Below are 26,619 nucleotides of genomic sequence, written 5' to 3'. Positions count from 1 at the left end.
AGGGCAAATTCCTCCTTGGAGTACAGCCAAGGGCATTGTTCTACCAAGGAGCCATTTAGTCCTTAATTAAGCATTCTAATGTCACCCAACCCACGAGTTGGAGGAGCCCAGTCATCCCTTAACCCCAGTGCTGAGGGTATGAACTGCCCAGGGCGAGCCTGAAGAGGACAAAGCCTTGGCAGAACCAAGCCACCACCCTGGTCCTCACCCACCAAAAGCCACATCCATCCCTCTGTTCCCCATCCCATCCATCCCCAGTCTCCCTGGGAAGCAGTAGGGCACAGGGATGACCCCGAGACCATCTCAGCCACCTTGGGGGGAGCCCCATCTACCCATCCCCAAGAGGGATCCACTGCACAAAAGGGCGCTGACTTACCTGCCACCCTGACAACAGCCCTCTCAGCCGGGTCCAGCACAGAGTCCTGGCTCTTCCTCTTCCTCTGCTCATGGAGGGGTAAATTCCAGGGCAAGGTGTCGCCGGGCGGGCAGGGGGAGAGGCTGCCCGAGCGCTCGCTGCGGTAGGAGCGCTCGCTCCGGCACGACCGCTCGCTCCGGCACGACCGCTCGCTGAGGGTCTCCTCATCGGAGGACGACATGGCCCAGGGCACGGGCAGGAGGGCGGGCAGGACGTCCCCACGGGCAGCACCCTGCAGGAGGAGCAAACAGCTCGTGACACCGGGCCACTGGTGGGTCCTTCCCTGCCACAGGTGCTGGGGCTGATGGAGAAGGGACCATCCCACCCTGGACGTCCCTGCCCTCAGCCCCTGCCCAAATGTCCTCTTGGGCGGGTGAATCAGCCCTCCCAAAGCTCCTAAATGATGCCTCAGTTTCCCCCTTGCTGGTCTGACAGCTGGGATTCCCAGGGATGGGGACAGTGGCACGGCTTCCCCTCCACCAGCAAAGCCCACACTGGCATCCCCAGCACCAGTTCACTCCCACAAAGCCAAGTCCAACCTTTTTGGGTTTGGTTTCTTTGTGCTCGGCACAAGAAGGAGCAGCAGATCGGCGCTGCCCTTTGTACCTGCAGGTTTTTCCCCTCTGAGAATGGGAATGGCTCTAAAAATCCTATTAATCATGGCAGGGGAAGATGGTAGGGCTTTCTGGAGCACGCCGGGAGTGAGCTGTGCCGCGTACACACGCTGGGCAAATAAGCACCTTGCATGAGACATATTTAAAATAAATCTCATTGTGTCCTCTAGCACGACCAGGAAAAAATGCCTGAGACTCCTACAACCGATGTGCCGCGGCGCAGGAGCCGCCTCCATCGCGCCGAGCCTTTCCTTATTCCCATCATTTAATCGGCAAAACAGGAACAAAGAGACCCAAAAAAACATCGAAAGAAAAGGAGAAAGGATTCCATGAGTCATTCACCCCCCATTGAAAAGCTGTGAAAAAATGAATCGCGGCCCAAAACCGCGGCTCCCCCAGGCAGCCCCGGGGGGCTCAGCCCGCGCCCTGTTTTTGGGGGACCCAGAGGTGTGGGGCTGGGGGGGGCCGCGAGGCCGGGGGGGTTCCGGTGCCCAGGGAGAGGCAGAGCCGGGGGCTGCGGGGGCTGGACCCGGGGTTGCGGCGCGGGCGGGGGGGCAGCAGGTGCGGGAGGCAGCGGGGTGCGGGCACGGCTCTGCGGGGGCACACGGGGCCGGTCTGGCCCCCGCGGGTCCTGCTCCCCCCCGGTTCAACACCACCCCCCCTCACGGCACCCTCCGGTGCCCGCAGCTCCAGCCCAGCCCGGGCGGCTGCTGCCCCCTTTTCCCGGTCCATTCCCATCCCCACCCGCCGCCCTTCCGCGCTCCATCCCCGCTCCATCCCTGCCTCCTGCCCTTGCCGCTCCATCCCCCGCTCCTCCCTGGCGCTTCCTCGCTCCATCCCCGCACCATCCCCAGCGCTTCCCCGCTCCATCCCCGGCCCATCCCCGCTCCATCCGCCGCCCTTCCTCGTTCCCTCCCTCCCGGGTGCGCACCCCCGCTCCCGCACCCGGCCCCGCTCACCCCCCGCGGCCGCTCCGGTACCGACTGGGCGCGGGCAGGACGCGGCGCTCCCGATGCCGGCCCGGCCCCGCCGTGCTCTCCCGGTCCGGCCGCTCCCGGCCCCGCCGTGCGCTCCCGCCGCCGCGGCGCCTCCCCCGGCCCGGCCCGGCCCTGCCCACCGGGCGGCGGGAGCGGCGGGGGGGTCCCGGCCGCCTCCCGCCCCGCGCAGCCCCGGGACCGGCCCGGCCGCCCCCGCTCCTACACCAGCACAACCGGCACGGCCGCCCCGGGCACCCCCGGTCCGGCCCCGGGCACCCCCTCGGGGCTCCCACCCTGTGCCCCCCCTCCCCTCAACCTGCCCGTGCTCCTCAGGGCACCCCAACGCCTGCTGCCTCCGCACCCCCTTGCATAGGGGAACCCCCCAAGCCACTGAGCAGCTCCCCACCCACTGTACAGGGGGTCCCCCCAAACCACCCATCAGCTCCCAGTGCTCCACACACACCCCCCCTCCGAGACCCTCCTGCGTCACCTCAGCATCCCTCCTCCAGCCCGTCCCCTGCATCCCCCCAGGCCCAGGGTAATCAGAGCATCCATCGATCCGGGATCGGGGCCAGCAGCCACAGCCGCGGTGGGAGCACAGCGGGGGGGACACGAGCAGGGTGAAGGGGGACAGGAGCAGGGACAGGCACGGAAAGGGCCGTGCTGGGAGAGCTGTGACCTGCCCAGGGCCTCACCTGCGGGGCGGAGGGGCATCCCAGCCCCAGCCGGATCTGTCCCAGCGCCAGGCGAGGTGCGGGCAGGGACACCAGGAGCAGCCCGAAGGGGTGGCGGAGCTGCAGGACGGCCCCGGCCGCCTGGCAGGAGTGAAGCAGGATAAACCGCTCCGGCTGACGGCAGATCCAGCCGCCCCGCACCGACGGCGGGACCCAACGAGCAGCACCAGCCCCGTGCCACGGCCCGGGGCCAGCGCGGCTGCTCCCGCGGCGCCGCACACGGCCCGGCCCAGCCCGGCGCCCCAGTCCCCCCGGGGTCTCGGCGCACCCGGCTGCCCCCTGGGCATCTCTCCCCCGCCGGTTTTCAGGTCTCATCCCAAAACACGTCCCTTCTGCTTCCCGGTGGCTGTTGTTTTCCTGAGCACTTCCAGCGAGAGGACACGGGCGTGGGGTGCGGTGACACCGCAGTGCTCTTGGACGCTTGGGATGTGGCTGTAGAGGAGCACGTGCTGCCCTACGGCCCTGCCTGGCCCGGTCAGGGATGGGGCCAAAACCCGCCCAGGTGTGGATTCACTGGTGGGATGATCCCACAGGTGCAGCAGCCAAGGCCTTGATGACAGGAGCTCCAGCTGGGAATGAGGGCGTGAGTTCCTGGGATCCCACAGGAGTCCCAACAACACTGCAGCCAGGCCAGACTGGTGCTGAGGAACTGGGGCAAGAGTAAATAGCATCCTAGAAAAGGGTGTCCTGGTGGGTTGGCACCAGCCCCACCACCCTGGCAGCACTTTCTCTTCCCTCCCTGTGCAGGTCGCACACCCCTGGAGCGCGTGGTCGGGTCCACGCTGGACACTGACGGATGAATGTGCTCCAGTGAGGTCTGTGGTTCCCATCGTCATGAGGAACCCCTAAATCCGTGAGAGCTGGGGAGCAGGGAAGGCTCATCCCACCAGCGCCAGAGGCCTCAGACGCGCTGGGAGGAGGGAAGTGCCTGAAGAACCAGACACCACTCGCACCATTCCCGAAGCTCCCAGACGGGTTGGGCAGCTCAACCACGTGTCTGCGGAGCAGGGAGGTGACAGAGGTGACAGACCTGATGGCCCTGTGAGCCCAGCCACGGACAGCCCAGCCCTTGGCTCACACCAGGGTGACGCTGTGACACCCTTGGTCACCCCCACGCTGACCAGGCACCACCTGCCCCCAGGCCGTGGCACAGGGTTCACGGCTCTCGTGGGGAGCCCGGCGCTGGCTCTGGGGTGACGTGTCCCTCCGTCACCCTGCACTCCATGTCACCAGCCTGGCTCCAGCCTCCTCCCTCACGGTGCTCTGGGAGCAAACCCGGCCAATCCGAGCCCTGTTGAATCCTGGAGGAGTGAGGGCGGCCAGGAGACGGTGCCTGTTCCAGCCTGTGTGGATCTCACACCTGAAACGCGTTTCCCAAAATCCCTCGCAGCGCCAGGGGGTGCTGGATTATTCGTGCTGCGGATCTGGGTTAAGATCTTGTGTTGTTTTGCCTACATGGAGACAGGGAGTTGCTATTTCAGGTGGAAGGGGGGAGGTGGGCAGGGGGATCGTCCCTAAATCATTTGATCTCCCCATTCCTGTGCTGCACAGCAGGAAGGTGGGGACCCCTGGGACACCCACCCCAGGGTGCCAAGGCCTTGGGCACCCACAGGGCTGCAGGGGGATGTCTCCTGGTGAGAATCAGTCAGCACATGGCTCTGCCCCCGGGTTTGTCCTCTCTCCTTCATTAAAACCTTCGCCCAAGCCCAGGGATAAAACCTGCCTTTTCACTCGACTTTTGATAAATTATTCATCTCCCAAGAGTTGTTTATTCCCCTTCTCCAAGGCAAAGGAGCTGCAGATGCTGCCTGGGCTCCTGGAACATGCAGGGCTGAGGGTGCTGCAGGAGGTGGGGGGCTCACCCGAACCCCAGAACCCCAACTCCCACTGCTGGTGGCTGGGGGTTATAGGAAAACGGGGATAGGGGAAGGGACGGTGCTGGGAGAGCAGCGATGAGCTCTTCCCTCACCAGCTCCTGCCCCACCGAGGCCGTGCCGACAGCAGAAGTGGCTCCCCACAGAGATCTCCCACCCCAGCCCAGCCCCCAGTGCCTCCCACCCAGCCGGGGACGTGGCAATACCCTGCGCCAAAAAGACGACAAAAAAGGCAAAGAGCAAAATGTAAATTTGGAACTACTACAGGCTGGAAATGGATCTTGTTCAGGGCTCTGTGGTGAACCACATTCCGAAGCCGAGGATGCTCCAAATCCCTTTGCCCGAGGGAACTCGGGAGCATCGGACCCATTTTCGATCTCACTGCCCAGAGCCTCAGCCACGCTCTCCTCCCACCAGAGCTGGGAGGTTTGGTTTGTTTTTTTTTTTATCTCTCCATGAACTTGATCGTTTTCATCAAGCCTTTGATTAGTCCCTTTGTTGGCCGAAATTCCTGACAGAGCTTTTAACTACCGGCAAATGGCGCGCTCTGTGTGCCCTTGGCTGAGATAGCACCGATCGCCAGAGCAATCAGAGCAATTAGGTTTTGAGCGGCTCTAAAGAGCCACTCGGGAGCCAGGAGTGCTCAGATACATCCCAATATTCCCTCAGACATCTGGACCGCTCGGGATGAGTCACCCTCACCACCAGCAGGCTGCCAGGCTTTTTGCTGAGCCCGGTTGTTTTTTTTCCCCTCTCCCTGGAAAAGCAACCCTTCCCAATCACAGGATTGGTTGGGTTTTTTTTTCCCCAACCAGCAATTCCCTGGGAGCACCAGCCCGTGCTGTGGCGTGGCTCCAGGCGCCACCAGCCTTCACATCCAACTCGGGAGGGGTTTGTGATGCCACCAAGGTGAGGACTGTCACAGTCAAGCCGCCACCAGAAGAGTCATTCCTGAGGCAGACCCTGTGATCCTGCTGCTTCCCGAAGCCTCCTCCACATTCCCGGTCTCTCCACAGAACACAATGTCTCTCTGGGAAAGGGAAGGATAATTAACCATCATGATAATGAACAATTGGGAGGGTTCAGACATGGCACGGGGGTCACAAAGGTTTGACCTCTTGGCTGGCCTCGCTTCCCAAATTTCCATCCCTGAGTGAAACCCAGGGGCTGATCCTGGGAAATCGTGGTCCTGGAACAGCTCAACCCTGCTGGGCGCTTCCTGGAGGTGCCATGTGGGTCCCCACACCCCCTCCATCCACACAGTCCCATCCCCTCTGCCCTCTCCTCCTCCCAGATCCCTCCAGGACAACTATTCCCTGCGGATAAATAACTCCATGGCCAATGGCTCACGTGTCACTGTTCCACTTCCATGCCCAGCACAATTTTCCCTCTTTATCCATCATTTACTTGTTCTGGCAGCTCTGGCAGCATCTCAGCCCCTCAGGGCCTTTCCACCTGAAACCATCCACGTTTCTGCCCGTTTCCTCACACTGCTCCCACATCCCTCCTGTGTTTCCCACCCCAGGAGCTCCCTCCTGCCTCCTTTCACATTTGGAACACAGAGATGCACCCCAGTGCTGACATCCTTACCCCTGGCTCAGAGGATTTGAACCCAGACCCGGAATTTGGGGCTCTGCCAGGGGGAATTGCAGCTCCATCCCCAGCTGTGACTCAGCTCGAGCGCAGGGAATCCATCTGGGCTGGAGCAACGGATCCATCTGGGCCCTGGGGGAAGGGAGAAACCTCCCAGCAGCGCTCGGGAAGGCTGGTTTGGAGAGAGCTGAGGGAGAGGAACTGGATGAGGAGATGCAGAAATCCCAAAAGAAGGTCAAATCCCACTGGGAAGGCACCTGCGAGGCCGTGGCTGCCACAGCCTGTGTGGAAACAGTGAAATCCAAGGAAGTGCTTCTTCCAGGGGACTCTCTGGAAATAATGGAGCTTTCCTGGTTCAGGTCCCAGCCCTGGACACCCCAGGATGGCTCAGAGGTTGGGCAGAGCCCCGAAAACACAGCACCCAGCTTTGACCTCTCACATCCAAGCACGCAGCAATTCCAGGTCTGTGCCTGGAATCAGGGCTTCAGGAGCCTGTTCTGCTCCCAGGAGGGATCCCTGTGCCCTGGGAGGGGCATTCCCAGGGGAATTCCCCTCCTGTCACCTGCTGCTGGAGGTTCCACCTCACTTGGATCAGCCTCTGTCACCCAGCGTGGGGATTTGTCAGGATCAGGAAACCCACAGGCTCCCCCTGCATCCCAGATCCAGCACCAACTCCACCACCATCAGGATTAAAAGCACGGATTAAAGCACAAATCCGGCCCCTCTCAATTTCCAGGGACTCACCTGCTTCAGTGCTGTCCTCAAATCGAGTAGGATTTGGAGGGAATGGAAGGAAAAGCTCCCCCTGGGAGGGACAACCCCCCTGCCCACCGCAGCACTCCATGGATCCTGCTGACACACGGGATTTCAAAGCCTCCAGGGAAGAAACCTGCTTCCCACACAGTGAGAGGGCAGGAGAGAACTCAGTTCCATCCCCTTCCACCCCAAATCCATGTGGAAAAGAGGTGTTTGAGTCATTTTTCACCTCACACAGCTGGAGAGCAACTGGGAACAGCCCAGTTTTGCAGGACGAGCTTAGATAGTTGATGAGATTTTTTGGCATTTTTTCCAACTCTCCTGTCATTTCCAGCAGAAATCCCTTTCCTGCAGGAGGGACAGGCTGCCACTCCCTCCAGCCCTAGGGGCATTTGACCCCCTCAAGGGCAACATTCCCAGCCCCTCTCCGGTGTTTTAAGGTGTCCCAAATCCCCCTCAGGGAAATCAGCTGCAGGGAAAGCCCCTCACACCAGGTTTTACTCCCCCAAAAAAGAAACGACAGAGCCAAGGAGACATTCCAAAGGGATATTTACTGCTCGAGTGATGCGTGGGGTCACTGCCCACCCCTGTGTCCTGTGGGCTTGCTTCCCGCAGGAATTCCACGTCAGGACCCCGGGAATCACGGCCTGGAGTCGTCCTTGCCCTGGTGGTAGTCAGGTGGGGTGTACTTCCCTTCCTTGATCATCTTGTCCCGCTGCTGCAGGATGGTCTGGAGCCTCTTGGCCTGGCAGGGACACAGGGGGGTGTCACAGCTCTCAGGGGGTCCCCAGGGCAGGTCATGGAACCCACATTAACCCTGCCCTGGGTGCTCCTCAGACAGGCTGGAGCCTCTTCCCAAAAACCTGAGGGCTTTCAGGATGCTGCAGCACATTTTACAGCTGATGATAATTTGAGTTTTCAGCCCGATGTTTTTGGTTAGACAGGATTTCCTCCAGTGGCTGACCCGAATCCCAGGGTGGTTTGGGTTGGGAAGGGACCCTAAAGCCCATCCCATTCCAAACCCTGCCATGGGCAGGGACACCTTCCACCATCCCAGGCTGCTCCAACCTGGCCTTGGACACTTCCAGGGATGGGACAGCCGCAGCTTCTCTGGGCTCCTGCAGCCACCAGAGCCCTCGGGGAAGGGGCTGCTGGAGGTACAGAACCCACCCCAATCCCCCTTCTCCCCCTCGGGCTGGAGCCCCCAGACCTTCTCCAGAGCTTGCCCAGGACCCTCAGCACCCCCTCCCCAGCCTGACCCAGCACTTCAGGTGCCTCCAGCCCCCTCCCCTGGTGCTCCCGTGCCCCCCCTTTCACCCCTATTTGCGAGGGCCCCCCAGAGACCTCTGTACCCACCCCGTGCCTCCCTTAGGCCCCCCATACCCCCTCCCCTCCTCTTAATTAGGACCGTCCAGACCCTTGGGGCCCCTCATGTCCCCCCCCGGACCTTGGTGACCCGGTGCCCCCCCCGCTTATCAGGACCCTCCACATCCCCGTGACCTCCATGTCCTCTCCCCCCCCCCCCCGGTGCCCCCCGTATCCCCCCTCGGCCTGGACACCTCCATGTCCCTCACCAGGACCTGGTGCCCCTTTGTCAGGACCCCCCAGTTCCCCCCCCGTCCCTCCCAGCCCGGCGTCCCCCGCACCCCTCCGAGCCCCGCGCTGACCCACCATCTTGACGCGCATCATGCACTCCATGAAGTCCTCGTACTCGGGCCGGCACTCGCGCTCGGCGCGCGTCCGGCCTATCCCGTGCCCGCACTCTACCCACTCGCGCTCGAAGGCGTGACACACGGCGGCCCTGCGGTTCGGCTGCGGCATGCTCTGCCGCAGCAGCCAGGTGTCCACGTCGATGCCCAGCTGCTTCTGCAGGTCCCAGAAGGGCATGGTTGCGCGCTCTGTCGCGACACGGCCGCTGTCACGAAACCCCCGGCCCTCCCCCGGCCCGTCCTTCACCGGCCTCGCGCGACGCCGCCGCCGCCAAGCGCGACTCCAAGCGCGACACCGCGTCGCGCTTTGCGGCGGGGAGGGGACAGAGAGGGGAGGCAGGAGCGGCGCCCCGCGCGCTGCAGCGCCCTCTGGCGGGGTGGAGGACACGCTGCTCGCCGCGCCCCAGCGCCCCCTGGCGGCCACGCTCGAGGGTCTCCCAGTGTCCTTCCAGTGTCCTTCCAGTGCCCTCCCAGTGCTCCCAGTGTCATTCCAGTACTCCCACTGTCATCCCAGTGTCCTTCCAGCGCTCCCAGTGTCCTCCCAGTGTCCTCAGTGTCTTCCCAGTGCTCCCAGTGTCCTCTTCTGAGGGCTCCCAGTGTCCTCCCAGTGCTCCATATCCTCCCAGTATCCTCCCAGTGTCCTCCCAGGGCTCCTAGTGACCTCCAGTTCTCCCAGTCCCTGACTTTCAGGTCTCAGAGGGGCTGTCCTGTGCAGGACCCCCACACACACCCCAGGACAGGAGCCTTCCTTAGGGCTGAGGGGACCTCGGGAACCTGGCAGATGGGTCTTCCCCACAGTGACACCCACATCCCGAACCCACCCCCCTATTTCCGTGCCCCCAAAATGCCAGGGCTCCCTCCGGATGCCCGGACAAGGTTTGGGTGAACAGCCCCGCCCTCCCTAATGAGCAAAAGCTCATTAAAACGCTGATTGCAGACGGATTCTGCGCCGCCTCCAGCGCGGGGTGTGGAGGGGGAGCCGGGGGCTCCCTCATCCCCCACCCCCGGGCCACGCTGGACACCAGCTATTACCATCCCTCCTAAAACAAGAGCCCAAACCTGCTGGGCACCCCCCGCCCACCTGCCAAACACACTCTGCACGAGCTGGAGGAGCAGGATTTATGGGACAGGATCCATGGGATAGGATTTACTTCGAAGTTCCCAGTGCAGTCCTGGGGAGAGCGGAGCGGGGTGGTGCCAGCAGCAGGAGAGCACCTCCTTCCCCCTGGTGCTGCCAGGGGACCTTTCCCACTGTGGGACCTTTCCCTCCTCCAGTACAGCCATGAGACCTTTCCCCCACCAGTACCACCATGGGACCTTTCCTACTGCAGGACCTTTTCCCTCCTGATACCACCATGGGACATTTCCCTCCTCCAGTACATCCAGTACATTTCCCTCTCTGGTACCACTTTGGGACCTTTCCCACTGGGGGATTTTTCCCTGTCAGGTGCTGCCATGGGATCTTTATCCCCCCCCGGTACCACCACGGGACCTTTCCCACTGCAGGACCTTTTTACCCCCCGGTACCACTGTGGGACCTTTCCCCTACTGGTACCACTGTGGCACCTTTTCCACTGGGGGATTTTTCCACCCCTGGGTACTGCCACAGGATCTTCATCCACCCTGGTACCACAATGGGACCTTTCCCACCGTGGGACCTTTCCCACTGTGGGATCTTTCCCACCCCAGGTACCGCTGTGGGACCTTTATCCCCCTGGTACTGCCATGGGACCTTCCCCACCACCCTGGTACTGCTGCAGGACCCTTCCCCACCCCGGTACCACCCCAGGGCCCTTCCCCACCATGGGTCCTCCCCTCCCTGTGCCGTCCCTGCTCAGATGATGCCGGTGGGAGCGAAGACTGGGGGGACACAGAGGGTCTCTGCCATCTCCCAGCCGCAGGACAGGGGCGTGCAGAGGCTCTCACGGTCTTCTTCTGCCTGGAGGGGCTTTCCCTGGAAGAGCTGGATGGCTTTCCTGCAAGTGGGAGACACCCGAGGGGGAGCAAGGGGGAAGGAGCAGCCCCTCGTGAAGGGGGTGGGCCCAGAGAAGGGGAATCTCCAGAGTTCTCACATCCCCCCCAACAGAACAACAGCCAGAGGCGAGCTGCCCGTGGCTTCCCCAGCGAAAAACAGGCTCAAGTTTGCCAACATTTAAAAGACTAGGAGTTTTGCCTCTGAGGCCAGGTTTTTACCCTGAATTTTCAGGGCTCTGGGACTCAGATTTGACCCTTTTCCTCGGGCGAAGAGCCCCGGTGGAGGAGGGAAAGCGGCATCTCCCACCCCACCCAGCCCTGTCCCCCCACTCTGACCGTCTCTTACCAGGCCATGCGGGACATGGCGTAGGTGACGTGTGGCTGGGGACACCCCCCGAGCTGGGATGAGGCTGGGATGGTGTAGGCCCCCATGTTCCCAAAAAGCAGCCAGTCCCCGACGTGCAGCTCGGGCAGCTCCAGCCCGTCGGCGATGCGATCCTCGGCGTGGCCAGGGGGGCCCCTGAGGCTGCTGCTGTGGGAGGGGTGCTCTGGGCAGGGTCTCTGGGGTGGACAGAGAGCAGCCACGGGGATGAGGATGTCCCAGTGTCACAGTGACCTGTCTCATCTCCACCCATCCCAAAGATCCAACCCCGGGAGCCCACAGACTGGCTACAGCTTCCCCACAGTCTGCTCCCTTCTGGCATGAGGTGATGTCATACAACGTGAGGAACCCCCTGGGCTCTCCCCAGGCTGGGCAAACCCCCTCACCTTGTGCAGCCGAGGCCTGGGGCAGGGGCTGTCGAACAGGAGGCAGCTGAAGGCGCCGTAGATGCCGTCGTTGAGGTGATACACGAGGCTCTTCCTGCTGCTGGACTCCTCCTCTGGAAGGGGAACAAGGACAGGGCTCAGGGGGGGCTCGGGCACACAGGTGGACCTGTCCCACTGTCCCACCCACCGTCAGAGCCAGGCTGCTCCATGGGGATCTCTTCCAGGGCAGTGATGCTGACAGCAAAGGTGAAGGCAGAGGTGACGTAGTATCGCCCCGGTCTGGCAACAATCTCCACCCCGGAGCCATCCGGGAAGTACAAGTCCAAGGCAGAGTTCACCACGGCAGCAATCTGTGTGGGAGGAAGAAGTACCCTCTTGGATACAGGGATTTCACAGCGAGCCAGACCCAGGGAGAGCCTCCAGCCTCGCTCTGTGCCTGCTGAGGGCAGGTGCTGGGGGCTGTGGTACCTCTTCAAACTGGGCTCTGGTGTCCTCGGTGCCGGGGAAGCCCCCGCCGATGTCCAGGAGGTGCATCTGGTAGCCCAGCTCTGTGCCCATGTCAAACACCAGCTGTGCTGCAGCCACGGCCTGAGCGAAGGCCTGGGGCTCCAGCCCACGGCCCCCAAGGTGGAAGCTGAAGGCACAGAGCCCATTTCAACAGGGTTTGACTGTCCCCAGAGAGTGACAGCACTGGGACTGTCACCCACTGGCGGCAGCTCTGTGCATCCCACACACCACCTCAAGCCAGACCACCTGGACAGACCCACAGAGCCCCAAAAAGCCTTTCTTAGGGTCAAACCTGTCCCAAACTGGCCCCCACAAGGTGAATCCCTGCAAATCCCTGCCTTCACCTCACTCCCGGTGGCTCCGTGGAGCACTGTGTTGTTCCAGCAGGGCAGAGCTCCCCATATCCCGATCCACAGGGGCTGAGCACCCCTCTGGAAGAAGAACCACGTGCTGTACCTGATGCCAACCACCTCCACAGCCTGCTCCTTCGCTGCCTCCAGCAGGTGCCGGCAGGATTTGAGCGTGGTCCCAAATGTCATGCTCGGGTGGGCAGAAGGGCTGGAGTCAGCAGTGATCCCCAACAACATCCTGCACAGCAAAGCCACACTGTGTTGAGGGGGCTTGGAATCACAGGGTCATGGAATCATTAAGGCCAAAAAAGCCCTCTAAGATCACCGAGTCCAACCATTCACCCAGCACTGCCAAGCCCACCACTAACCCATTTCTCCAAGTGCCACATCTACGTGTTTTCTGAACACTTCCAGGGATAGTGATTCCACCACTTCCCTGGGCAGCCTGTTGCGATGCCTGAACACCCTTTCAGTGATCAAATTTTTCCAAATATCCAATCTAAACCTCCCCTGGCACAACTTGAGCCTGTTCCCTCTTGTCCTATCGCTTTTCTCCTGGGAGAAGAGACCGACACCAACCTTCTACAACCTCCTCTTCAGCCCCTGTAGCACCCCACAGGCCCCTGCCCAGCTCCTCCTCCAGCTGCCCCTCCAATGGTGCTGCCAGACACCCACCTGGCACGGGGGTGGCTCCTGGCCACCTTGCTCAGCTCCACCTCGTTGTCGAAGGTCATCAGCTGCACCCCGTGTTTGGCCGCATACCTGATGTGGGCAACCTGCTTGCAGGGGCTGCTGTAGAAGATCCTGTCAGCTGGGACTCCAATGCCTTGAACCCGTGTGATCTCAGCCTGCAGGGACAGGGAACACACTCAGGAAGGTCCCCGTGGCCACCACCAGCCCTGGGTCTTGTCCAGTTTGCAGCACCGGGGAGGGCAAAGCGTCAGCGTTGCGGCCTGGGCTTTTCCAAGGAAAAGCTACAAGAGCTCAAAGGCATCACAGTGGACTTTGTCCTGGCAAGGACAGACTGTGGGAAGGTGTTTAAAACAGCATGAGACCAGGAGAGGAAACAGGTGGGTTTAGCTGGCGTAGGGTTGGCATGTGACCCCTGGTCTGAGCTGTGACAACACTTGCACTTTCTCTTCCTGGAAACCCATCTTATTTAATTATGTACAAGTTAGTGGCTTAATTTGGCTCCTCCCTGGAAATCTGGCTATTGCAAATGATGAGGAGGAGGGAGCAGGGAGCTTTAGCCTCATCCTTAAAGAAAGCAAGAGTTGGATGGCTCTGGCAGTGGCACCCCAGGGGTGTGCTGTGCCACCAGCCAAGCCTGCCAGCCAAGACACCAGCTCCAGAGGCAGGAATGTTGGTCAAAGGGAAAGCCTGGGTCACCAGACAGAGGACAGGGATTTATGGGCTGTGCCAATAGACTTTTGACAGCAGAGGGAGACTCCTGCCCCTGTAAATGTCACCTACTGAGTGGAGACTTAGGAAAGGAGGGTGGGCTCTGCCACTCTCCCACAAATGCTTGTAGGATGCTCACTTGGAGCTGTCCTCCCACATCCTTACCTTGTTGGCACAGGCAAAGCCTGCCCCCAGCTCTGCCAGCAGCCGAATCACTCCTTCACTGCTGTTGCATTTAACTGGGAAATAGGGTTTCACCCGGGGCAGGGCCTTCAGGAAATGCAGGTGCTTCTTCACGACGTCCCCGAGGTCTGCCACGAAGAAGGCTTGCTGGTCGCTCTAGGGGAAAGCTGGAGTAAGCAGAAGCTTCCATGAGTGCCTCTTGTAAGGGGGGAAGCAGAGAACCAGCCCTTACCCCCTGGCACAGCTCCCCGAGGAGGTTCTCCAGCAGGTCTCTGGTGGTGAAGCCCTCCTCCACCATCAGGAAATTGGATTCATTCAGGTACCCGTTCATGGTGGGATGTTCAGGGTGTGATGATGCTCATTTAAAGCCTCCTTGAGTAGCGTATAGATTCTAAAAAAGCAACACACTGGAAAAAAGAAGGAATATTAAGGGCAGGGTCCAGAAGCTTCATCAGCACCCCGGGGTGCTCCCCATCCATCCCTCCCACGGCAGCACTGCCCCAGGCAGAGCTCTGTGCTGCTCTGCTCCAAACCAGCGTCTCAGCAGAGCCCTCCTGTGGGTTAAAGCATCTTCTTTTGGGGGAGGAGACACATTTCTCTGCAGCTCAGAGCTGTGTTTTGGCACACAGCAGCCTTGCCTCCATCAGCAGCAGTTCAACAACAAAGCCAACTGCACTGCGAAGAGGATGGAGGCCTTTATGTGCCAGGACATGTCCCTTCACGCTCTGGAATGTAGCTGGATCTGCTGTGGTGAGGATCCCTTATGGTTTCCATTCTCATGGATCCATTTTCCCAGGCACACAAGCCCTGGGAAAAGGGAGGCAGAGCACAGACCCCTCACTGACACCGCCCGACCTGAGGACAGTCTGGATCCCTGCTGTGGATCCACGGCTCTTTCATGACACAGGGTGTGGAACCAGGGGACAGTTAAGCTGCACAGAGTTTCCTGGCTCATCCTAGCAGAGCTTTATCTTTAAGCTTGCACACTTTAACAATTTCCTGCCCTGGACCCAGCCTGTCTCATAACCCAGAGAGCTGACAACATAGCAGGGAACATTTCCACTGATAATCCAGGTCTAGCCCCAGGGATCTTACAGGAACATGGTCTCTCTGATCTGAAGGGAGCAGGAGGCAGAGGTTTCATTTCTCAGAGCAGCACTGCACCTCCTCCCCACAGACACCTACTGACAACATTTTGGGGCAGGCACTGGGAGAAAGACCACGCTGACCCTGGAGCAGCAGGATGTTGTAATGCATTGAGCAAGCCCCACCAGCAAATTCCAGAGCTGGGGAATGAGGTGAAAAAACATGTTTTTAAAGCTCTTAGAGCCTCATATTCAGGGAAGGAGAGCGACTGCTACAGCTTTACCCTTCACATCCCATCACTAAGCAGCACCCAGCCCACCAGGATGGGGCACGGAAGCAGTGAGGTGGGTCATTCCTGTTGGAACACGTGCCCCAGCCTGGGACACCCCCCCCTTACCACGGCCCGGTTCTCCCTCCCAGGTGCTCAGACGTGCTGCCCAAGGAATGCAGAGTTCCCACAGCACCCTGAGGTGTGGCTGTTGCTGGGGGTCCGGGGGCCCTGGGGAGAAGCAGTGACGGGGTTAGCGAGGGAGAGGGGCACCGACAGCACCCTCCACCCACCATCCCCAAAACTCAGCAGCCACAGGCATCCCTCACCAGCCCCCTCCTCACTGTGCCAGGCAAGACATTTCCCCTCAAAGACCCCTAAGCCCCCTTACCTCAGGAAGCATTTAAACAGATTCTGCCATGGGTCTCCCGAGAGAATGAACCGGCCCCAGCAGCGGCTGTTTGTCCTGCCCCAGCTCCCTGCCCGCCCTGAGCCCTTGCAGAAGAGGGGGGAGCTCTGCACCCCTCCTCTCTCAGGGCTCCCTCCCTGCTCTGCCTCCCAACTGTAACCATGACAACCAAATCCAGCGACCCTATTGGCTGAGCTGCCTCTGAGCATCCTGCATCCCTCTTGGAGAACACTCCCCCACCTCGCCCGCCCCCTCCCAGGGCTGGGGCTGCCCCCAGGAGTCACCTCGGGGTTCTCACCCAGTCCAGCTCATCCCCAGCCCAGCCCTGCTGCGGGGCCACCTCACGAGGCTGTGCATCCTATGCACGGGGACCCTCGTGGGGAAGAGAGCTCAAAATACCTCTGAAATGCTGCTGCCAGGGAAACCAGGCTCCCTGCAGTGCCTGTTTGGCTGGGACTCCGGCAGGGCGGGCAGGAGGTAGTTGGGAAGATGTCAGGGACTGATCCTGCCCTTGCTGAGGTGCTGCCAGCTTCAGTGGGTTCCCTGGCAGCAGGTCCAGCTCTGCCATAAATGGAGGTGCTTCGTCTGGTCCATCAGTGCTGTCTCTGCTGCATTTGGAAATGGTTGCACTGCTCCATCCCACAAAGAGCAAGGGCCGAGCAGGGACTATTTTAATTTCTTCTTGTTAATTTGCAGGTCCCTCCTTGGTGCTGCTGAGGAGCCAGTGTTCTGTGTGTGGAGGGGTAGCTGCCCCCAATGAGGAGGTGAGAGGGACAGACTTATCCTGGGTTTCTGTATTCAACACCGTGGTCTTGGCTTTGCCACAGACTCTCCTGACAACCAGGGCCAAGGAAGCTCTTGTCTCCTGTGAGATCCTGGCGTGTTTTCCCAGTGCTCTGGCCTGGCACCAGTCCTGGACTGCTCTGCATGGAGTGTGGGAAGCCATGCAGAGAGCATTGCACTGAGGGGAGAGCAGAGGGATGCAGAGCACTGCAGTGCCAGTCTCTCCTGGATGTACCAGGCAGGGTTGTGATGCACAGCCCACGCAGAGCAGGGCGCTGAGCCCAGCCCACGCTACGCCCACGCAGCGCCAGGGCAAGCAGAGCTCAGAACCACAGAGTTACAGAAGGAATTAGGTTGGAAAAGACCTCTGAGATCATCAAGTCCAACTTTTGACCTAACACCACCTTGCCTGCTAGACCATGGCACTGAGTGCCACATCGGTCTCTTCTTAAACACTTCCAGGGACAGTGAACCCAGCACCTCCCTCGGCAGCCCATTCCAACGTCCGATCACTCTCCATGTAAAGAACTTCCTACTGTCCAACATAAACCTGCCCTGGTGCAGCTTAAGACTACGTCCTCTTTTCCTGCCACTAGCTGCCTGGTGGCAGAGCCCGACCCGCACCTGGCAACACCCTCCTGTCAGGGAGTCGGGAAAGAGCGAGAAACTCCCCCTTGAGCCCCCTTTTCTCCAGGCTGAGCCCCTCACAAGCGCTCCTCACAGGACATGCACTCCAGAGCCTTCCCGAGCTCCGTTGCTTTCCTCTGGGCTCGCTCCAGCCCCAAAATGTCCTTCTTGGGCTGAGAAGCCCAGAACTGGACACAGCGCCCGGTACCGGCGGAGGACCCCGAGCCACGCGGAGCCATGGCCCCGCCCACCACCGGTTAACCCCGCCCACCGCACTTAACCCCGCCCGTGGCCGGGATTAACCCCGCCTACCCCACGCATAACCACGCCCACACTCGCTTTTAAACCCGCGGCCGTTGTCCGTGCGGCCACGCCCCTCATATGCATAGTCACGCCCCGGGCGCGTGGGGTCACGCCCCCCGGCGCGGGGCGGGCGCGCAGTCGGCGGCGGCCATGGCTCCGAGCGCTCAGGCCGGGGGCGGCCGCGGGCAGGGCCCGGCACCGGCACCGGGGCTCCGCCACGGCATCCGCGCCGTGCTGCTGGGCCCGCCCGGCGCCGGCAAGGGCACGCAGGTGAGCGGGGATGCGCGGGAGGGGCGGGGGGGGCGGGGGGAGCTCCCCGTGAAGGGAGCGGCCCGGCGGGACCGGCCCGCCCGGCCTTTCCCCGTGTGACCGCCGCGTGGGCCTCGCCGAGGGCATGGGGCGTGCGGGGTGTCCCGCTCCGCAGGGCCTCCCTTCCCTCGGGGTGCTCGGCGGTATCGCGCCTCCAGGGGCCCTTTGTCCCGGATCCCTTTGTCCCGGAGCAGGGCCGGCCCGCGGGGACCCGGTGCCCTGGCCCCGCTCCCGGAGCGCTCCGGGGACTCGGCGCCGGGCCCTGCCACGTGCTGCGTGGTGCCGGTGCTGCACGTCCCGGTGCTGCCACAGGGGACAAGGCCCCAGCCTGTCCACCCCAGCCCTGGCTGAGCGTCCCCCCGGCCCCCCACCCCGAGGTCCCATCCCCGGAGCGCTCACCGCTGTCTGTTCTCTCCCGCAGGCTCCCAAGCTCGCCGAGACCTACTGCGTGTGTCACCTGGCTACCGGGGACATGCTGCGGGCCATGGTGGCCTCGGGGTCCGAGCTGGGCAAGCGGATCAAGGAGACCATGGATGCTGGGAAGCTGGTGGGTCGTGAGGGATGTGCTGGGAGGGGACATGGGCTGACAGCACCTGGAATGAGAGCAGGCAAAACCCGCCTCCTGTTTAGAATTCTCAGTGACAAAACTAATTAGTGTGGGAAGGCAGATTGCAGGATGAAGGCAGGGGTGGAGGTTTTCCTTCTGTTATCCTGCAGGAGAAACATCCTATAAAAACACCTTTCCTCTTCAGAGTTGCTCTTTGCTTACTGACAGCCTGTGTCCTTGGGTGGTTCTTGCATTTATGCTCACAGGGTGAGTTCTGGCTGGTTTCTGAGCATTCTTTGAGCTGAAGGTGTATCCTTGGAGCTGCAGGATGTTGCTTTGCTGCTCCAGCCTCTCTTCCCGTGATACCTGGACTCCAGGTATCACTTCAGAGGGTTCATCTGCATCCCAGCTCTTGCACAAGTGGTGAAAATAGACTTAAAGTTGTTGCTGTGACAGCTACAGCAGGTGCTGTGTGAGAGAGGCACTTTAGGTCCCCCAGAGACAAGAGTTGGAATCTCTGACATTCACTTTACAAGGGTCTAATTATCTCATCAGAAGGACTGAACTATCTCCAGGAAACTCAAGGAACCACAAATTGCAGCGACTTGCCCCCGTGTGGGGCAGATCTCTGGCATCTCTGCGGCTGTCACGGGCTCGTAACACCCCAGGGAGCCTCTGCAGGCCCCAAATGGGGAGAGTGACGTGGCTTATCTCAGCTTCTGCCCAGAGCTCGTTGCAACACCGAGCCTGCGATACCCGGCTGGTTATGAAAGATAGGGACGTTATCTGGTGAGGCTGGTGGTATCTGCCACGTGTGTGTGTGGCAGCCAGCTCCAGGCTGCTCCACGGGGAGCTCTGTGCTCTGGCTCTGTGATAACTCAGCTGGGAGCACAGCAGTTTGGGATGGGTTTATGCTCAGGGGCTGTTTCTCTGAAGGGTGTAATCAGGAAGGCACAGAAGTGACTTGTTGCTTCACCCAGACTTCCCCCCCCGCCTGTGGGGGCTGTTGTTTGTGTGTTGTGACAGCCTGGTTCCCAAATCCTGCTGGGTCCCAGCTGTGTGTGTTGGAGAAAACAGCGCTGCTGAGGAGAGCTGCTCCCAAATAAACAGCTATTGTTGGGGCTGCAGCATCTGTTAGTGCTGCAGCGTGGAAAAGGCACTAATCCCAGCGGTATGCCGAGATTGTTGGATGGGAAAAAACTATCCAGCAAAGCCAGAGCTTGTCAGCAACTACTGGGCTTTTACCTTCACACAAGGTTTATGGGAGTCAATGAGCAACTTGCCTGCTCTGCCCTTCCTGTCTCCTGAGGGAGATGTGTGGGTGAAGGTACAAAGTAACAGGAAATCAAGGTTATGTCGAAATTTTCTGTTGTGAGTTGCTTTTAAAAAAAAAAATAATCTCAGGAGTTTGTCTTCGAGCTGACAGTCTTCCTTGAAATACAGCAACCTTTGTAACGGCGAGGTTACAGCACTGGTCCAAGTCCCTGGCACACTGTGGAGTATCCCTGGAGTGAAAGGTCTCCTTGGCCACATCCTGGTGTTGCAGCTGTGGCAGGGAGTGCTTCCCACAGCAGTCATGGCAGGGAGTGCTTCCCACAGCAGTCATGGCAGGGAGTGCTTCCCACAGCAGTCATGGCAGGGAGTGCTTCCCACAGCAGTCATGGCAGGGAGTGCTTCCTTGACGTGGGCAGGAATGAGCATGCAGCTTTCACCCTGTTAGCAGCAGTGCCCTGTGCCATGGCTGCTGCCTCTGGCTGTAGGAGGGGCCTGAAGCAGCCTGGGCACTGACATGGGTTGTAGAGTCACAGGATATCCTGAGCTGGAAGGAACCCACAAGGATTATAGAGTTCAACCCCTGGCGCTGCACAGGACAACCCCAAAAGTCCCACCATGAGCGCAGCAGCTCTGGAGGCAACTGTATGTAAGTTCAGGGTGTCCCTCCTGACCACAGGCTTCCCCCCTCTCTGCAGGTGAGCGATGAGATGGTGGTGGAGCTGATTGAGAACAACCTGGACTCCCCTCCCTGCAAGAACGGGTTCCTGCTGGATGGCTTCCCCCGCACGGTGAAGCAGGCGGAGATGGTACGTGGGGCCCTGCTCAGGGACTGCTCTGGCACCTCCTTCCCTGCAGACAGGGGTCCCTGGGCCCTCAGCCCCTCTGAGGTGGGTGTTTGCTCTTGCAGCTGGATGAGCTCCTGGAGAAGAGGAAGGAGAAGCTCGACTCGGTCATTGAGTTCAGCATCCCTGACTCCTTGCTGATCCGGAGGATCACTGGACGGTAACGCTTCTCTCCCAGATGCTCAGTGCACAGGTTGAGGTTTCCTAGTCTGTGGAATGGCATCCTGATTTCAGATCCCAGGTTGTCCTCCCAGTGCTTAGGGCTGGCTGTGGTGCTGGTCTCTGTTAGATTTCTGCTGTGATCCCTCACCTGTTCTCCCATGGCTGGACCAGCCTTGAGCAGAGCCCCTCCCTTGCCCTATAAATTAGGGATTGTTGACAGGAATCAGCATCCTTGGTGCCCCAGCTCAGCCTTTAAAGTCTTCCTTCTCCAAAGTCAGTATTCCTCCCTTAGGCAGAACAATGCACACATTTGGGCACAGTCTAAGGTCACTGTGTCACCCTCACAGCTCCAGAAGCCAGACCCCTTCCCCAGTAAAGCAGGAAGTAAAAATTCCTTCTCCATCTCCTGCTGCTGCAGCTGCTTTTCCAAACTGAAGAGGCCCTTGGTACAGAAATAACTACAGAGAATTTTCTTACTAGTGAAAGGCAAATCATGTTGCTGTTACAGATGTTCTTGTGCTGATGAGTGGCAGGCTCAGGAGACCTTGCCCTGCTTTGCTGACACTTATTTTCTGTCTCAGGCTGATTCACCCAGCGAGTGGCCGCTCGTATCACGAGGAGTTCAGACCCCCAAAAGAGCCCATGAAGGATGATGTATGTGAGCTCCCAGGGCCACAGCTTGCCTTGCTTTGGGTTTAGCTGATGCTTTGCAGTCTCCCTGGAAAAAAAGAACTCATCTCTTTCCTTCTCTTGTACCTTCTGTCCTGGCTTTCTGGGGAGCGTGGGGAACTGCTTGGGCAGCCTGAGCCGACGGCACTGCGGGGAGCGAGGCCTGGAGGGATGGATGAAGGGATGGATGTGCTGCAGAGCTGGCCCGGGCTCTGCCAGCCTCAGAACTTGTTGGACTCTGTCCACAGCTGAAGTTGCGGTGGGTTGTGACTGGTTTCCATCCTGGGGAGCAACTGTAGCTGGTGCCTGCTCTCGGGGCTCCTGGAGTGGTGTATGGGGGAACGACCACAGTGCTGAACCCTCCTCTCTTCAGTCACTGCTCTGGGATTTGTTTTGGCTGCCCTGGGTTCGCTCTGTCTCCCCCGCAGACCTGGGGGTCGCCTCTGCAGCTCTGCATTTAGTGTGGCCTGGAGGAGGGGTGCGGGGGTTGTGGGAGCTGTGGAGAGAAGGGGGGAGCGTGCCAGGCTGCAGCAAGCTGGAGACTGTCCCCTTGCTTCTCCCAGGTCACTGGAGAGCCCCTGATCCGCCGCTCCGACGATAATGAGACCGCCCTGAAAACCCGCCTGAAGTCCTATCACACCCAGACCTCTCCCCTGATCTCCTACTACAGCAGGAGGGGGATCCATACGGCCGTGGATGCCTCCCAGTCTCCTGACGTGGTGTTTGCCAGCATCCTGGCAGCCTTCTCGAGAGCAACATGTAAAGACCTGGTTATGTTTGTTTAGGGCTCTGTCCCAGGACAGAGCTCTGCTTTCTCTCTCTCCCTCTCCCTCTGTTTCTCTGTCTCTGGGGCCAGGGAGGGTGAAGAGCTGAGCAGATAGAAGAGGAGGGGACAAGGTGATGCAGCCCAAGGCAGGGCTGTGCTAATTCTCTAATTAAACGAGCTGTTAACGGTCTCTATCTCGCTATATGTGAACGTCAGTCTGTCTGCGGGTGTGGGAGATTTTGGCCTCTAGAGGCCGCAGCGAGCCCAGGCTCCGGCTGCCAAAAATGGGATCTGCACCCTTTTGGGTCAAAAAGCTTTTGTTTCATCTTAGAAATGCACCTACCTGGAGAAGGAACTGTACTTCCAGCTCCTCCTGGCTGCTCCACAGGGGCCTAGGAGAAGGTTGGAGGTCAGGATTGAGTAGTGGGGAAAGGATTTTCCCAGGTGATGTGAAGGTGCAGGAATGAAACGTGGGTTTGCTGTGTGCGTGTTGCTGGGGAGCAGCCGTGGGAGGGACAGTTTTGCTGCTGCTTGGGGCTGAGTGACAACGTGTTCTCCTTGTATGTGTTTTATTCCTGGTGGGGTGGCAGGTTACCTGAGAGCACAGCCTGTCTTCCTGTGCTGATGGGACTTAGGGGACAGAAAGTGTGTGGGGGTTTCAACCTCTTGTCATTTGTGGGCCTTAATATAGCAAATTAGTGCTTCTTGCTCTTTTTAAAAACATGGAGTCCGTGTTTAGAGTCTCACAGTCACTTTGTGGCAGGTTGGGATCTCGTGAGGATAAGAAAAGGACTTGGGTTTTATCTCTTCACCCTTGCCTTGGAAGATGTGTTGAGCTTCTCCTGATCCCAAAGTCTAAATATAATAAAGCCTTATTGCAAAACAAATGATTTCTCAAGGCTGGAGAGACAGCATTATTAACCACTGGCTCCATGTGCCCTTGAGCTAACGACCTTCATTACGAGCTCATGGAAATGTTCCTGTTTCTTGAGCAAATCCAACGGGCTCTCTGTGTGAGGACACTCTGGGGGGGTAGTGCCTTGTCTTCTCAGGGTGACACTGCAGGGCTGGCACTGACCTTTGTCCATGAGGGATTCCAGCCCTTCCTAGAGGACCCCGCTGTAAATATAGATTGGCACAGGTGAAACTTTGTCCTTTGGCCTTCCATGTGTATTTGCTGATTGAGAGGTACTGAGTACCCTCCTCTCCAGAGGAAATGGCCCATCTCCCTCCTGTGCACTGAGCTGCTTTGGGCTCTGTGTCCAGAGCAGATGCTTAATCCTCAGGAATCCCTTGCTCTTTTTCTTGATAATTTCTCCTTTGTCTGAAAATCACATTCTGTCCTCATACATCCTTTCCAGGGAAACAACCTCTTCCCTTCCAGCAAACTGGAAATGACACCGGGGAACCGAAAGCAGTTGACTTGTTTCTCTTGAAAGCACGTGACTGGGGAGAAAGGGTTTGGAAGTCAACAGGGCTGGTTTTGTCAGCAGCCTGTGCTCCCCTGGGATTCCCAGATGGCCCTTGCTTTGTCTCTGGCTTTCCTGTGGAAGGGCAGCCCCAATGCCAGCACGCTGGGAGGTCGGGATAGCCTTTGGGATAGGATTCCTGTGCTCCAGGGAAGGGGAAAGCGTGTGTTAGAGCTGCCTTGGCGTCTCAGTGACTGTAAAGAAGTTCTGAGTAGAAGCAGCTTTTATCTTGAGAGAGTCAGAGAGCTGCAGCCCCCTCTGTGCTGCCATAATGGCAGGGAAGGGTTCCCAGCCACTTGGCATTCCTGGATTTGGTCAGGGTTTTACTCTACAGCAAGAACAAGATGTTCCTCCACTTTTCATTCCTTTCCTCCCTTGTGCTCACTTTGCATCCAGCTCACCAGCCTTTTTCTGCCATAAACCATGCTTCATTTTGTTTGATTTTTTTTTTCCCCCTAAATATTTTTTTTTCTCTTTGTTCCCATTTATTCCAGCTGAGTGACTCCGTGAACCAGATGAGACACCACCAAACGCTGCACACTCTGCTACATCACCCATTGCAGCCCTCCCTTGGGTGCAAGGGAGGGCAGCTGGGAGTGGGGGGGTTATGATTGATGGGAGGGGGGGGGAAAGGAGGTGGTAAACAAGGGTTTTGGGGGCTGATTTGGTAGGGTTTTGGTTGGATTTCTTATTTGGCAGAATCATTGTGAGGAAGAGGTGGCCTTCTCCTTAGAAATCATGTCTGGGGAGGCAAAACAAGAAACACCTCTGAGTGATCAGCTGCAGGTCCTTGACCTGTTGGAGGGTAGGGTTAGGTGCCATTCCAGGCTTCTCCAGGACTTTCAGGGCTTGTCTCGTGGGCTCTTGGTACCCTGAGGCCACTGAAAGGTTTGCTGTGATTTTCCTGAAGTTGCTTCCTGTCAGCGAGGACCAAAATGAACAAATGATGCATCATGTCTGAAACGGAAAGGAAAAAGAGGTGCCATGGGTTTTTCCTGGAACTTTTGTTTTTCTTGTTCTGCTGCATTCCTAAACCCTGGCACAGAGACTTCTCAAGGATTCTCTGCTGCTGAAGAGGGGCTGTGGCTCTAGTCCAAACCTGCCTTACCTGGGAATGGGGTGGCTTTTCTGTGATCATGACCAAGCTGGAATTCACACAATGCTGAAGAAATGCAAAAGAGACTTTCTTAATTGCCTGCAAAAATAACACTTAATTGGGGGGGGTTTTTTGCATTTCTTTTTAGATCAAATGGTGCCTTGTCTAACCTCTGAATCAATAATAAAATAACCCCTTTACATTTGTATCTGGTGCTGTGTCCTCTTTGACCTGCAGACAGCGAGGAGGATGAGGAGGCAGATGACAGCATCAACTAACAATTGTGCTGGGTGGATCCTGGGGCCTGATCCTATCTCAAGGATGTTCTGTGCAGCTGAAAATGTGGCTTGTAATTCCTTTTATCTCTTCTCCTTGCTGAGTGTGTCCAATGCTTTAGATCACCATAGCAATGGTGCCTTTTGCTGGTTCTCTTTCCTGTTCATGCGTGACTCTGAAAGCACTGAGCCCCTGTGCATCCTGTTTTTCTCTCTAGAGCTCCTTGCAGGTACTTCAACTGATGTAATTCTTTTTTTTCCTCCTCCCTTTGCATATCCAGTGTGTGGAGGAGCTGATGTTGTTTTTTTCTTGTCTCTTCCTGCAGCAACGGGAAGCCATATATTGTGTATTCTGTTTCTGCTCATTTGCTTTCTGCCTTTCAGACCTTCTTGCATCCCTTCCTCCACCTGTGCCTCTCTAAATTCACAGGGGAAAAAACTGTCTAATTGCAGGGAATGAGAGCATTTCCTGCTCTCCCTTTCTCCTGCCTCCACAGGGACCCTGACCCTCAGATATCCCAGAGGAGGCTGTTCTTGATGTGCTGATGGAGAGTTGTTTATCCACACTTCTTGCAGCCGTGCTTGTGTTCAGGGCTTTGGTTCGGGCACCGTGGCCCAGCACCAGAAAGGGTTGGGCTGCATATGCCAATTTCCTGCAGAAATTACTGGTTTTCCAGCATAACTGGGCTCTCCTGCTCTTCAGCCATTCAGTCTCTGTGCTCAGGTGTCTTTGTTACCTCTCTGTACCTCCCATTACCACTCTCCCTCTTTTGAAGCCAAGCTTGTGCCTCCCTGACTTCTTCCCTCGTTCCTTTTGATGGTGGATGTTAAACTGTGCTCTTCCTTGTTTGGGATTGTGTCCTCTGCTCCCTGCCTGCTGTTTTAGAAACCTGTTCTGCCTGCTCCTCCTGGCTTTCTGGTCCGTGGGATGGAGAAATCTTGGCTCCTCTGAGGTGATCCTTACCTGAGTGTGGAGTGTGAAATGGATTATTGGGATGCTGTGGAGTTGGATCTGTGCTGTGACCTGTCTCTCTCTCGCTGACCTTGAATGTTTTCCACAGCACACGATGCTCTGCAGGTGCTGTAAATTCCTTCTGCTCAACCATTTCGTTCCAGCAAGCTGCTTATCAGGCACTCTTTTGAAAACTGTGTTCATATTTCATACACACAATTATTCAGCAGCTATAAAAGGGGAAAATTCCTATTTATAGCACAAGGACCAGCATCAAATAGGACACTGAATTCTCACTGATAGAGGAAGTGACCTGTTCTCTAATGCAGCAATATTTCTGCTGAAAAGAAACAGCATCTTGGATGGGGGGAGGGATGAAAGCCCTGGGCCATCTCTTTCCATTAAAAATGTGCTGCAGACCTAAAAATGTATCTGCCCTTCTCCCTTCCCAACGAAACCTTCGGCGACAGGGATTGCAGGAAAACCTTTCACTGTGGGTTTGTGGTTAGTGGTAATGAGCCCACCGACTCCTGATGGTCTGGCTTGGAGCTGGTCTTAGGTTTCTGATCGTTACCTGATCTCTGACCTTGACCTGGGAGTGAGGAGGAGTCACTGCAGAGATTTCTGCCGCGGGCGAGTAGCACAGATCCTGGTCCGGGGGGAGTCTGTGCCACCACGGTGCACTTGGCACAGCCCTGAACCAGCGAGCACATGGGGCTGAGGAACAAAGAACTGGCTGGGAGCAGTGAAGGGAGGGGGTGGAAAGGTGGGAAGAGCTCAGGGGGCACGGGTGGAACTGTGGATAAGGCAAGAGCCTGTGTGCTCTGAGCCTGCTTCCCGTGACTGCCCCTGCTCCCCCTTCCCTTCCAGGCATATCGAGCCACGGCTTCGCCAAGGCCATCACTGGCCATTCCCTGCTGCTGTCC

The 26,619-nt window shown here is 58.5% G+C and overlaps 4 protein-coding genes across 10 annotated transcripts in view; 1 reads left to right on the top strand and 3 right to left on the bottom strand.

Moving 5' to 3' along the window:
- MACF1 (microtubule actin crosslinking factor 1) overlaps nucleotides 1-2,079 on the bottom strand; it is a 141,199-nt gene extending 139,120 nt beyond the window's left edge. Inside the window, exons 1-2 of one of the 2 annotated variants that reach the window (XM_064635064.1) lie at nucleotides 1,989-2,079; nucleotides 377-647 (exon numbers count right to left, since the gene is read on the bottom strand). In XM_064635064.1, coding sequence (XP_064491134.1) covers nucleotides 377-596 — 220 coding nt within the window. In that variant the 5' untranslated portion in view covers nucleotides 597-647; nucleotides 1,989-2,079. The remainder of the gene's footprint in view (nucleotides 1-376; nucleotides 648-1,988) is intronic. The other variant, XM_064635065.1, reaches the window with a different exon arrangement.
- A 5,416-nt stretch (nucleotides 2,080-7,495) lies between these two features.
- NDUFS5 (NADH:ubiquinone oxidoreductase subunit S5) lies at nucleotides 7,496-8,986 on the bottom strand. The gene is made up of 2 exons (XM_064635141.1): nucleotides 8,635-8,986; nucleotides 7,496-7,708 (listed from the first exon to the last, which is right to left on the bottom strand). The coding sequence occupies exons 1-2, from the start codon at nucleotides 8,848-8,850 to the stop codon at nucleotides 7,604-7,606; spliced, it is 321 nt and encodes a 106-aa protein (XP_064491211.1). The 5' UTR covers nucleotides 8,851-8,986; the 3' UTR covers nucleotides 7,496-7,603.
- Nucleotides 8,987-9,777: 791 nt separating this feature from the next.
- Nucleotides 9,778-16,448, bottom strand: AZIN2 (antizyme inhibitor 2). Of its 3 annotated transcripts, none has more exons than XM_064635132.1 (11): nucleotides 16,018-16,448; nucleotides 15,339-15,440; nucleotides 14,088-14,262; nucleotides 13,838-14,011; nucleotides 12,947-13,119; nucleotides 12,378-12,509; nucleotides 11,883-12,048; nucleotides 11,602-11,764; nucleotides 11,415-11,527; nucleotides 10,993-11,207; nucleotides 9,778-10,648 (listed from the first exon to the last, which is right to left on the bottom strand). In XM_064635132.1, exons 3-11 carry the CDS (start codon nucleotides 14,184-14,186, stop codon nucleotides 10,507-10,509), a joined length of 1,377 nt encoding a protein of 458 aa, XP_064491202.1. In that variant the 5' UTR covers nucleotides 14,187-14,262; nucleotides 15,339-15,440; nucleotides 16,018-16,448; the 3' UTR covers nucleotides 9,778-10,506. The 3 variants fall into 3 exon arrangements, with proteins under 3 accessions (XP_064491202.1, XP_064491201.1, XP_064491203.1); XM_064635131.1 differs by lacking the exon at nucleotides 16,018-16,448 and adding an exon at nucleotides 15,601-15,756; XM_064635133.1 differs by lacking the exons at nucleotides 15,339-15,440; nucleotides 16,018-16,448 and adding an exon at nucleotides 15,601-15,789.
- A 946-nt stretch (nucleotides 16,449-17,394) lies between these two features.
- AK2 (adenylate kinase 2) lies at nucleotides 17,395-24,674 on the top strand. Of its 4 annotated transcripts, none has more exons than XM_064635139.1 (7): nucleotides 17,444-17,601; nucleotides 18,062-18,187; nucleotides 20,158-20,268; nucleotides 20,370-20,464; nucleotides 21,048-21,120; nucleotides 21,247-21,394; nucleotides 21,699-21,836. In XM_064635139.1, exons 1-6 carry the CDS (start codon nucleotides 17,482-17,484, stop codon nucleotides 21,385-21,387), a joined length of 666 nt encoding a protein of 221 aa, XP_064491209.1. In that variant the 5' UTR covers nucleotides 17,444-17,481; the 3' UTR covers nucleotides 21,388-21,394; nucleotides 21,699-21,836. The 4 variants fall into 4 exon arrangements, with proteins under 4 accessions (XP_064491206.1, XP_064491210.1, XP_064491209.1 ...); XM_064635137.1 differs by lacking the exon at nucleotides 21,247-21,394 and adding an exon at nucleotides 23,865-24,674 and having other exon boundaries at nucleotides 17,445-17,601; nucleotides 21,699-21,894; XM_064635136.1 differs by lacking the exon at nucleotides 21,247-21,394 and having other exon boundaries at nucleotides 17,395-17,601; nucleotides 21,699-22,788.
- Nucleotides 24,675-26,619: the final 1,945 nt, after the last annotated feature.

Source organism: Pseudopipra pipra, chromosome 24 (genome assembly GCF_036250125.1).
Source record: "Pseudopipra pipra isolate bDixPip1 chromosome 24, bDixPip1.hap1, whole genome shotgun sequence".
Classification (NCBI taxonomy): domain Eukaryota; kingdom Metazoa; phylum Chordata; class Aves; order Passeriformes; family Pipridae; genus Pseudopipra; species Pseudopipra pipra.
Note: the sequence above shows the minus strand (reverse complement) of the source record. Positions and strands in the feature narration are given on the sequence as shown.

What these genes read in the sequence shown, in the direction of transcription:
- AK2 (XM_064635136.1), top strand. Translation starts at nt 17,410, where the DNA reads ATGCATAGTCACGCCCCGGGCGCGTGGGGTCACGCCCCCCGGCGCGGG. An exon ending in GCGCCGGCAAGGGCACGCAG is followed by an intron (nt 17,602 to 18,061) that starts GTGAGCGGGGAT and finishes TCTCTCCCGCAG; the next exon opens with GCTCCCAAGCTCGCCGAGAC. An exon ending in CGGTGAAGCAGGCGGAGATG is followed by an intron (nt 20,269 to 20,369) that starts GTACGTGGGGCC and finishes TTGCTCTTGCAG; the next exon opens with CTGGATGAGCTCCTGGAGAA.
- NDUFS5 (XM_064635141.1), bottom strand. Translation starts at nt 8,850, where the DNA reads ATGCCCTTCTGGGACCTGCAGAAGCAGCTGGGCATCGACGTGGACACC. An exon ending in GCATGATGCGCGTCAAGATG is followed by an intron (nt 7,709 to 8,634) that starts GTGGGTCAGCGC and finishes TGTCCCTGCCAG; the next exon opens with GCCAAGAGGCTCCAGACCAT.
- AZIN2 (XM_064635132.1), bottom strand. Translation starts at nt 14,186, where the DNA reads ATGAACGGGTACCTGAATGAATCCAATTTCCTGATGGTGGAGGAGGGC. An exon ending in AGGAGCCACCCCCGTGCCAG is followed by an intron (nt 12,510 to 12,946) that starts GTGGGTGTCTGG and finishes TTTGCTGTGCAG; the next exon opens with GATGTTGTTGGGGATCACTG. An exon ending in GTGGAGGTGGTTGGCATCAG is followed by an intron (nt 12,049 to 12,377) that starts GTACAGCACGTG and finishes CTGTGCCTTCAG; the next exon opens with CTTCCACCTTGGGGGCCGTG.